Raw genomic sequence first — 11009 nt, 5'->3', positions numbered from 1 at the left:
ATTAAAAGGAAAAACAAAAAGATTAATTTTAAGAACCAATTTGCTCGTGAATAATTTGTGCTAAGTCAACAGGTGAGCAAATTCTTTTACAAAGTTTTACAGTGAGGCAAACTGACACAGGCTGCAAATAGAAAAAACAAGGTGGCTGAGATGTAGGGCAGCGTTCCTGTACGCCCTCTTATCCTCATCAGGTGACCGGAGACAAGGCAACAAGGGCTAAACTTAAGGGAGCAATGCTTTGTAATATACACCACCTGTGTGTTTCTCAGTGGCTACAGTCTCCAGGAAAGGCTCAGCAGAGCTCATTTGCATAGTTTATGACTGTGGGTAAAAGGTGATAGCAACAGTGAGATACAAAAGATCCAGCAGTTTGAGCTGGTCAAATCCATCTATAGGCCCTGACGTGCTGATGGATGAGAACTAAACATCTTGGAGGTAGGTTGTTTTTGACAGTTTATTTTCCACCAACAGGACACATGTTTTGCAGCTGAGCTTCCGCGATGCAGTCTTTGTTCTGTTGTTCTTATGATTGTAGCTTGCACTGTACTCCTGGGGCGAGCTCGGGCCCAAGCTCGGGTATCTATGCACTTTCCTCTGTTTTCCTCCACTTGCCTTGTCTCTGGCAGATCAAATGCAGTGCCCTGAGAACCGCTGATCTTATTTGAAAGGTTTTTTTTTTTTTTTTTTTTAAATCTGCTCTTCAGGCTGGCTGCTTTTAAAATGGAGATAAAGGAATGAAAGATTTCAGCGGGTACCTTTTCATTACACAACAACTAGAGAAAATTAACTGCAGCCTTTGGTGACAGTTATTGACCAAATCTGACTTTTAAACATGCTCATTGTGCAATAGCTTGTTAGCTCAGTCAGATGGGGGAAAACCATGAACTTTAGCATGGCCTTGTCTAATGCTAATGATTTACACAGACTGTACCAAGAAGTAGTAAAGAGAAAGCATCAAATCCAGTTTACCTTTGTGCTGCATATTTTATGTGGTAAACAAATTCCCCTTGAATGACATGGCCTAATGATTCATTAAGTGTGAGCATTTATCCTATCGTTTTTTTTTTTATGTATGAGTTTCATTTGTTTCTAATGAATGACTAATTAGCTGCTAAAAGTGATTGACATTTTGCCCCAGGAAACACAATTACCAGAGCTTAGAAATATTACTTCTTTTAAACTAATTACCTGTAATGACTTACTTAATATCAGTGATTACAGTTTGGCAGACTCCAATATTGCAGCAAGTCTTTACTTAAATGAAGTATTTGTTGCAAATGGGCCTTGTTAGTGATTTTTGAAGTAACAAGCAAAACTCTCTCAATGGAGTTTGCTCCAGAGTGAGTGCTGATGGTTTGTGTGCAGCAATATGGCAGACACACACTTTTGCTCAGTGTGCAAATGTCTTTCATCCACCTACAAGAGCACAAACCATCAACTTGAAAAAAAAAAAAAGCTGAGAGGAAATGAATTAGGATGGGAAGTGCAAACCAGCTGTTCACATCAACCAACCTGATTAGTTCACTCATGTGAGTTTAACTGCCCTTCATTTAAAATATATTTAATAAGCAAGTCATTAAACTGTTTTCAAGACAAAAGCGGATCCCCTCATGTGGAAGTGACCAAATTTCCCTCACTGAATAATTTAGTTATTGCCAAAACCAACATCTGTGCAGTAAATGTTAAGTTTGCTGAAACCAGAGTGCAGCAGGATAATGTTGTATTGTCCTCTCAAGCGTGGCCCAAATGAATAACGTGCCTGTGCCCTTGTCAGTCGAGAAAAATTAATGAATAGGTGTGTTTTAATGCTTGGTTTCTGCACGTATAACAGCAATAATATTTTTTTTAGTGCAGAGTTTTATTTGTTGATGTGGACATTGAGGAGGAGAAATCAGTGAGAAATGTTGAAATTAATTTGGCAGTAAAATTTCTGATTAAAGTGAGATGTTACTGAATTGTTTTGTAGTCGGAAATGTCTTGTCACAGAAAATGCGCCCTCTCCAGAGGGGTATTGACCATAAGAGTGGAGTTGCTGTTTGCGACTGATATCAGGTCATCAGATGATTATAACATATAATTCTAAAAAATAATGGTATCTGATATTTCGCTCTGTGTGAGCAGGTGTGGAAGGCCATGGGTAGTGGAGGTATGGCTAAGATACGAGCTAAACTTGACCTAAAAAGTCAGTGCTGTATTCCCAAAAGTTGTATTGTAAGGATATATGATTTAATCACAATGCATCTTTGGGTCAATAGACTCTTTTCCTTTTCTGCTTGACAGAGCAGATAGGAAGCTGAGGAGCCCTATGGGGAGAATTGATGTTGCGGAGAACGTAATGTTGAGTCGCAGTTGTGATTGTTGAAGGTAACACTAGCTGGTATTGAAACGGGAGTTTACCTCAAGTTCTTGTGAGCCAGAGTAGGACAGCAGGAATCAATGGAAAATGAGAACAATGTAGACATGCCTGAGGGAAACATGATGAAATGTGAGGCTTGATCAATCATTTTTGCAGATATTGATGGATTTTTACAATGTTACAAAACAGACAGACTTTTTTCCCCCGAATTTTACTATTCTGCCACTTTCTGCTTTATTGTTAAATGTGAACTCAGTTTAAAGGCACTTTTTAGTAATGTTAAGTGGATGCAAAAAGTTTTTATTAAAATTATGCCAAACCACAAACATCAGTTTTATGCACTTTCATTTAGAAATCCTCTCTTTTGTTAGCCTGCTCTTTCTGATGACATTTAGTTTTGTCTATTGTTGTACAATTAATTAGAACAGCATGATCAGGGGTCAAGGTAGCGATCAAATTGCACTGCAATTAAATCAGCAGCATTATTATGGCCCTGACAGAAAAAACAACTGCTTATTTTCAAAAACAACAGTCATTTGAATATAAGATTTAAAAAGGAGTCAGTGCAGGTTCATTGGCTCATACATTCCGTTGTCAAAACAATCCTGTAGCCAACCGCACAGTCTACATAGTGTACATTCTGAAATCCCTGCTGCAGTAAATTTGTATAGGAGCTTATGAAAGAGATTGTTAGAAAGAAAAAAAAAGATATTGAATGAAGGAGCACAGGGACCATTACACCCTTCACAGTGCCATTGCAGCCCCCTTGTAACGGATGTTGCAGACATTCTCTGCAGTCCTCTGCTCCCATGCTGTATGACAAATATCTGTTTACTCTTTCTATCTTCCTAGGGGCTGAAAAAATGCACTTTGCTGCCCCTTCTCCCCAAATGCCAGCCATGAATCAGCACTTATATCCTCTCAATACTTTGCCTTCCTTTTTTTTGTGTGTGTATCGCTACACTCTTCTGTTCTCCTTTTTTGTCCTTTTGTGAGAACTTTCTTTGGGAACTAATGATACAATGAAAAGCTGATGACCACAGCCTTGTGCAAAACAAAAAGATTTTATTTCAATTACTCGCCGTGCCCCTAGTCATAGATTAAAATGATGATCTGGATAACACTCTTCACACTGCATGGTTTTTGTACTCTAGAGATCTGTGCTCATTGTGTTTTCTAACACTGCAGCTGCAATGCAAATCACAATCGTGCCTTCTATTGTTACTCACTATCTGTTCTTTAGATGTGGGATTGAAAAATAGTCCTTGAACTGTGGTTTTTCCACAAAACTCGTACACACACACGCACACACACACACACACCATCTTTTAGGCACAAGACACATCCCTTTTCTCAGATGTGAACACAACTCAGACACACATCCACTCACATGTTTGACATATGGGTTGAGTATGTTCCTAGAGATGTTGTTTACCCTTCATGGCTGATGTGATTTTAAGTGGAGGTGGTAGCAAGCTGTCCTTCTGTTGTGCATTACATCTTTCAAAATACGGTGCTTGAAAGCAGCACAAGCAAATGCAGCACATACTCAATTATACGGGCATTTGATGGAGCTGGGTGTTCATGCATATGCTGGGTCTCTATGTAAAGATCTTGGCCATTTTACTTTTCATACAGTTCCACAACTTCCCCTCTCCTTCTGAAGAAACACTAAATAAACCGTAGAGTGACAGCAAAAGCGAATGCAGAATACCACACTGCAAGGAGAACTGCTGTGGAGGAGGTGATGTTATTGTACAAAAAAAATAGGGGATCAATGTGATAGCCTGACAACAGCAGTAATGGCATGGTTCAATGCATTTGGCTTATACAACATCACAAATTGGTATTGGCAACAAAACAAAATGTTAGAAAGGAAGGTCTATGCTTGTCCTCTTAACACCTTACCAATAATCCATACTAGATTGTTGAATGGCCTTGAGCGCTCTTCTTTACCCCATTAGAGCGCTTATTTGGCCATCCGTAAGTGAAGGAGCCTTAAATTTCCCATGACAGTAAATAAAACATCCATGAAGTCACCACCGACCCCCCTTCCCACCACCACCACCACCACCACCTAGTGCACATACTCTAATCTTAAAAGTCTCTCCCGAGCCTCAGTCGAAGGTCTCTGCAACACATCCAGGACACACACCTGGCCTTTGAATATTAACAACTGAATCATCTTTTTTTGGGGGGCACTGTGTTAATGTGTTAAAATGTCACCTTTTATGTTTCCTTTTCCTCGTTGTGCTCATGCTTGAATGTGTGGCTTCAGAAGTGAATGTTTTGGGAAATACTTTAATTTCAGTCCACACTAAACAATGAAAATTTGTTTTCCATAATAATATGATTATTGGCATACGTCTTTTTTTGTTGTTATTTTTACTGATTTCTTTCATGTATTGTATGTACCCCTCTTTGATTTGAAATGTTGATACACGGATATCTGTTTTTCATTCCATTCAGTAGAAAAATATAAAAAATACCTAAAAATAAATATGAGCAGAGATTGGTTAATTGACAGAAATGATTAACCAGAGGATCTGTATTTAAACATGCAGGTCAGGATATAATTCCTCTCTCCTCTTTTATGATGAAGAGGAGGCAGGTTTGGGTTTTGATTTAATAGTGTTATGTGCTCTACATTAAGTAAAACAATCACCCGGCCTTAAATAAAGGTTCTTCCAAACTGTGTAAGCACCACGTGCTGAGACCTAGCCCCGTCCTGAGATTTGCTGAGTGTAGGTGATAATAATTCTTCGAACAGGTGCTGCACCGTAAGCCCCAAGGCCTGGGGAAGTGAATTATTAGCGGCACTCCCCCAAGATGCATTGCTCCTCTGTATTAAAACCAAACTCTGCCTTTTATTCCCTCCAGGGTTTATTAAGTGGGCCAGTTGCCATAGCAACGCTTTGGCAAGATAGAGCCAAGATAAGGCATAATGGGTCTCCTGACGCAATTCACTCTGCTCCTGTGGAAGAACTTCATTCTCCGGAAGAGACAAAAGGTACACTTGAGCTCACCAGCCCCTTCTTGCAAATCAACGTATATCTGTTAAAATTGGTCAGCAATAGTGGGAAAGTGGGGATATGGTCCCAGTGTTGTGTTATCAAGGGCAACTAAGTTATTCATGGAAGGGAGAGGTAATAGGAGGGATTTACTACGAAAATTGTCTCCTATAGAACTAAGCCACCTTTAACTCTGCCACCAGAGAACAAGAACAATCTTATCTTAATGCCGCCCAATTCAAAGTGTCACCTTCAATTTTTGGAGATCCATCTCTTTTGCTCGTTATGTCACATGCCTGCATTTTAGGTTTAACAAAGTCAGTCTTTGGCCTAATGGAAGTGGATAGGGAGTGACAAATGTTAAATGCTTTGTTTGAAGGGCAAATACTCTTTCTACTTTTTCTTGCAGTGTCTGTGCCTGTGCTCAGCTGGATCCCCCAAAGAATTAATGTTGCTGGTCACAAATGCAGGCGCATTATTTATTCCCCCTCTTTACCAGTTGAAAACAATCTGACTCTTCAACTGCTTTCATTGTTTAAAGGAGCCGTTTGTAAGTTTGGCTATTGTTACATAGAAAACATTAACCTCAGCCGCTGTTTACTTATCTGCTCAGAAGAAATGTTGGGAATTCAGGCTGTAACTTCATTCCTTTACCTGCCATAAGCTGTCTTAAGCAGTGGAAAGCAACACCAACGTTAATTCCTGTCTTAATGATGTCTTTTCTTCTACTGAAATTGGCATGCTGGTAAGCTACCTCAGAGCATCTTTTCACTTTTCAACAGCAACTCACTGTCACCTCCAGTCTTTGAAAATTGCAAAAAACTTGCAAATTGTCACCAAACTGTTGACTGGAACTACTGGATATAAATGATTTAAAGACAACTCAACACCTTTACCCCTGCTGTTACTTCTTAATTCAGCCATATAAGTTAGATATAACTGTCTCTAAGGTCACGCACAGTGACTAAGGAGTCACATAATGCAGCAAGATAACTGTCAAATCACGTGTTGTTGCTGTATTTCAACCTCAGAAGAAGTTGTTGAGGGAACTGGTGAGACCTCTGAGTCATCTTTAAAACGGATAAAACTGATACAAAGAGCTGTAATGTGTGCTTTATTTTATACCCTTGCAGTGAACATGAGTGATAGGAGTTACATCCGCCCACTTGTTTTGTTAGGGGTTTGAGCACAGCATGTGTCTGTTGCCAGAATAGAACAAAAGGCATATTCCTAAAAAATTAGCTTGGGCGAAAGTTCAGATTTTGTGGGAACAAGTCGAGCCAAAGTCGCTTGCAATTTTACGACTTTGTATTTGGGAAATATGTCCCTTGCTAATTTCTTTAACCAGCAGAGAGAACACAATTGTATCCTTTTGTGGGAGGGCAGGAGGACATATGTCGTACTTTTCCCCAACAATCTGTAAGAGGACAGTGGTGGTTTTGTGTGTACAGTATGTAGGATATTTGGCCAAAGTCAACATGAAATATTGTTATTAGACAAAACCAGTGGGAGCTAGCAAGGACAATGGTGCTTCTAGAGGGCCTGTGGAGGTTAATGACCAATTATATGAATGCCTCACCAAGCATTTTAAGATTTTATAACAGGCATGAAACCGATTTTATGGTCCAGTATTTCACATAATTTCATAGGAGGAGATTATCTATTCACAAAGACTCTGGTGTCTGATGGCAAATGCCTGGGGAGCCAGACATTGAGAAAGTCCCCATGATCTCTGTGCTCCCTCGCCATGCCTTTCCTTTAGAATACATTATGATAATTTACTCTCTCTCCAGAAGTACATCCTCTGTGACACACAGACTGGAGGGAATTAAAGAACCGAATTTGAAATTTCTATTCGGTTTCAGATAAAATATATGCAAAGTGATATTCTGGAATTTTCTCACATGTAATTGATTGATAAAATTCTACAAGACAAAATTTGTAATGTGTCAAGCTCTGTAAAAATTAGATGAATTCATTTGCATGATTAATTGGTTAAAATGCTTCAATCCAATAAAGGCGTCTCAAAATCCATAAAGAAAACGTCTCTGGTGACGCACCTTGGGCACAGCGCTAATGAAGTTTGTCCAAGCGGAGTTGCCGTAAGTCCCTGTCCAAGATGGCGGCCGGCGGTAAAGCGCAAAGCCGAGCATTAGCATGCAGGACTATGGAGAGATGATCAGTTCATTCAGGAAAAGCTGAACCTGCCCGATCACAAATATCTTCACCACTCCAGGTAACATTGAATTTAAGAAGAGGTCAGCTCTCCTCTCCAATAAACAAGTAAACAAGGGAGTCTGTCTCAGCAGCTAGCTAAAAGACGATTAACAGGGCCACACTAATGTGGATATTTGTTTGTTCCCCCAAAGAAAGTACAAGGAAAAGATATCTCTATGATGTGGTTGCTATTTTTATTTTCATCTTCTTTTAATGCAATCTGGAAACCACATCTGCTCTTTAGTTTCAATAAACACATGTTAAGTATTTAAGTATTTCTTTATCTCTTTAATGAGTTTTTCTGCCCTCACAAAAAAATAATAATAATGGTGAATTCATATTAATCGTGGTTAATTTAAATCCACAGCGGCCATGAGATTAATTATATTAAAACTTTTAACTGACAGCCCTAATAAATATATATATTTATATGCCCAAATCAAGTAAATAGCCTGTATATAGCGTAAATACATTCCTCATCCCTGTTCTACTGCAGAAATCCTAATCTGGTTTCATCAGATTGCCAATAGTGATGTATCATACCAAACAATATATAGACAACATTGCTTTTTTCCCCTCACCTTTGCTTGCACTCCAGTTTAAATTTGAAGACAAAAAACCCAACAGGGCTTTCCTTATTATAACTGCTAAAGTGCATCATTAGATACCATGTCTGAACACGTTTCAGAGGCGGGAGAAGAAGACTGCTGTCTGCTGCTTTCTGTTGATTCTCCGAAGCAGGTCACTACACCAGAGATGCTGAGAGGGATGAGTATTCAGGCAGGTCAGCTCAGGTTAGTGGAGGGGGCTTAGTGGGTGAGTGTAGGGCTGGAAGGGAGGGATCGCTGGGCCATGGTGTGGTAAGTGACCTTGAGAAGCCTAGATGGCAGGGGGTGTGGGGTGAAGAGTCAAGGAAGGATGAGCTTCAGCATTGTAATGTCTCATTGGAAACCCCTGTTGGATATCGGAATGAAAATATTTCACCACATGGATGAATTGCTTTTGCACAAAGAGATCTGCTTTTGTGTAGATGTTATTGGGCTTCAGCTTTCAGAAATGCACAATATTTTTTCACTGCTATGTGTGTGTTCAATTGGGTTGCGATCTGGTGATTGCGAAGGCCATCGCATATAATTCATGTAATTTTTATACTATAAATTGTTAAGTCATCCTGCGCCTCCTATGGATAGGTAGATGGAAACAGGGTCATCTTGCTTCTCTCTCATTTTTCAAGGTTTTTCTTCAAATGCGTGCGTACATGTATTTGTGTATATGTATGTGGACGCACACATGCACACACGTGTTAAACTTACTTGTACTGTGGAATCCCTCAAGGCCAACTTGAAAAATATGAGAAACTACTGAGTGAACAAGTAAAGCCTTGAGGTCATCCATTTGTGCTTTGTAGGTTTCTCTCCTCGCCCATTCCCTGGGGTTGAAATAAAAGCCCGGCATGTCACATGGAGCAAAGCGGTTGTATTAAAGCAAGGAAGTGGATGGTTCTCTTCATCCAGGAGAGGACTGAGGGTGGCAAAGAGATGATAAGGAATGCCTGATAGCTTTGGCTTGGGGAGTCACAGGCAGAGGTTGTTCAACGAATCCTCTAAGTGCTTACAGTAAAAGCAAGGCAGAGAGCAAAAGATATGGGCTATTTACAGCTCCACTATGAATATGCTCACACGGATAGCCACGAGGTCAGCCATTATACATTAGGTTACACACGAGGTCAGACATTAAAAGGATAAATTGCCTGTCAATCAGTGACTGTGACGTGATGATTTGGAGGCACGCCACAGCCAAAAGCTGAGCACAATAGCACAGACATTGGAAATGGAGGGGACCTGCGTCTCTCTCACGTTAAATGATATTTCATATTTGTTCATCAATGCAAAAGCAAAAACAACAGGTGTCAGTTTTCTGGCAGCTTTGATACCAGCATGTTACATGGCCCAGAGCAGTTGGGAGTTTCCAATTACCATGCCTAAGCCTTATATTTGACGTTTAATAAACAATGGAAGGACTTATATTTAGCACTACTCTTCCCATATCCCTCCATAACTTTGCATTTGAAGTGAATATGAATATTTCTGAACATATAAAACTGTTCCAACAAACCAAAAAATTTTACATTTGAACTTTCCACAGATTTTTGTAGTCTTTACATGTAAGTATTGTAAGTATTGTATTTTATAAACATTTTTGAAAATATCATTTGTGCAGGTGCGACTTGTCGTTGAAGTGATCTGGCCTCTTTTTCTTTTCTTCATTCTGGTTGGGGTTCGGTCGACAAATAATCCTATTCACCAAGGCCAATGTAAGTAGATACCCAGGTGTAATGTTAAATTTGCTTTCCAGAAGAACAGCTCAACAACAAGATGCTAATGGTCTGTGAGAAGTCTCAACTCAAAGCAAATTTGTATGAAAATCATGAGCATGCACAACTACAAAGCTCTGTTGTGACATAAATGCATCTATTTTTTCCAACGAACAAGTAGTCACTCTTCTGGATGGATGAATGAGAATTCCTGTATTCCATTAGGCCACTACCCAAATAAAGCCATGCCATCAGCTGGTGTGCTGCCCTGGCTTCAAGGTATGATCTGTAACATCAACAATCCCTGTTTGAAGTATCCAACAACAGGGGAGACGCCAGGCCAAGTCAACAACTTTGACAACTCCATGTATGTACTTTGACGTTCCCTTATAAGACAATTATTATAATGTGCATTATACTGTGTATGATTTCAGACTGTATCTCAGACATGATATTTACAGTGTGCTTTTTTTGTCTTACTGGTAAACAGAATAGCTGGAGTGTTAATAGAGCTGCAAACCCTTGTGGTAAACAGATCTATACTCAGCAAAGCACAGTTGTTGGCGGATGACATCAACCATTTGGCTTCAGTCCTGTCACAGCCTAACAGTGGTTATGGTAAGAGCATCTGAAGTTTAAATTCATTCTGCATTTTCATTCACATGACAAACTGGGTCAAAGTCTTGATTCTTCTGTCTTGATTTAAAAGTTTAATTGCTACTGATAAATTGCACAAAAGACATTGTTAGAGTAAATACTCAGCCTCAGCAACAATCACTCTGTTATGTCTTTGTTAAGTACTCCTCATCAAGGGAAGTATCCCCTTCATGTGGATGACAAGTTGGAGGATTTGTTATTCCCCTTTATCCCTCAAAAACAATGGCGTGTGATTATTTATGATGCAATTTGCCATGCAGACTGACAGATCGTTTGTCTTGATAAGTTGCTGCTTTGCATTAGGCTCATTTAGCCTGATGATATTTAGATTTTCATACAGCACCTAATTTGCAAGAAGGCAAAGCATGGAGGGGGTGTGGAGGTGTGGGAGGGTGGGGAGTGTATGCTGTTCAACAAACGGCTTGTGGGCTATTTGCATTTTGGGGTCGCTGGC

General features: G+C 39.7%; 1 protein-coding gene across 1 annotated transcript in view; it reads left to right on the top strand.

The window, feature by feature from the left end:
• Positions 1–5300: 5300 nt before the first annotated feature.
• The window catches only part of LOC115059288 (ATP-binding cassette sub-family A member 1), a 125975-nt gene continuing 120266 nt past the window's right edge, over positions 5301–11009 (top strand). Inside the window, exons 1-4 of the mRNA XM_029526947.1 lie at positions 5301–5366; positions 9805–9898; positions 10124–10265; positions 10389–10516. Coding sequence (XP_029382807.1) covers positions 5301–5366; positions 9805–9898; positions 10124–10265; positions 10389–10516 — 430 coding nt within the window. The remainder of the gene's footprint in view (positions 5367–9804; positions 9899–10123; positions 10266–10388; positions 10517–11009) is intronic.

Source organism: Echeneis naucrates, chromosome 18 (assembly GCF_900963305.1).
Source record: "Echeneis naucrates chromosome 18, fEcheNa1.1, whole genome shotgun sequence".
NCBI classification, from domain to species: Eukaryota; Metazoa; Chordata; class Actinopteri; order Carangiformes; family Echeneidae; genus Echeneis; species Echeneis naucrates.
Note: the sequence above shows the minus strand (reverse complement) of the source record. Positions and strands in the feature narration are given on the sequence as shown.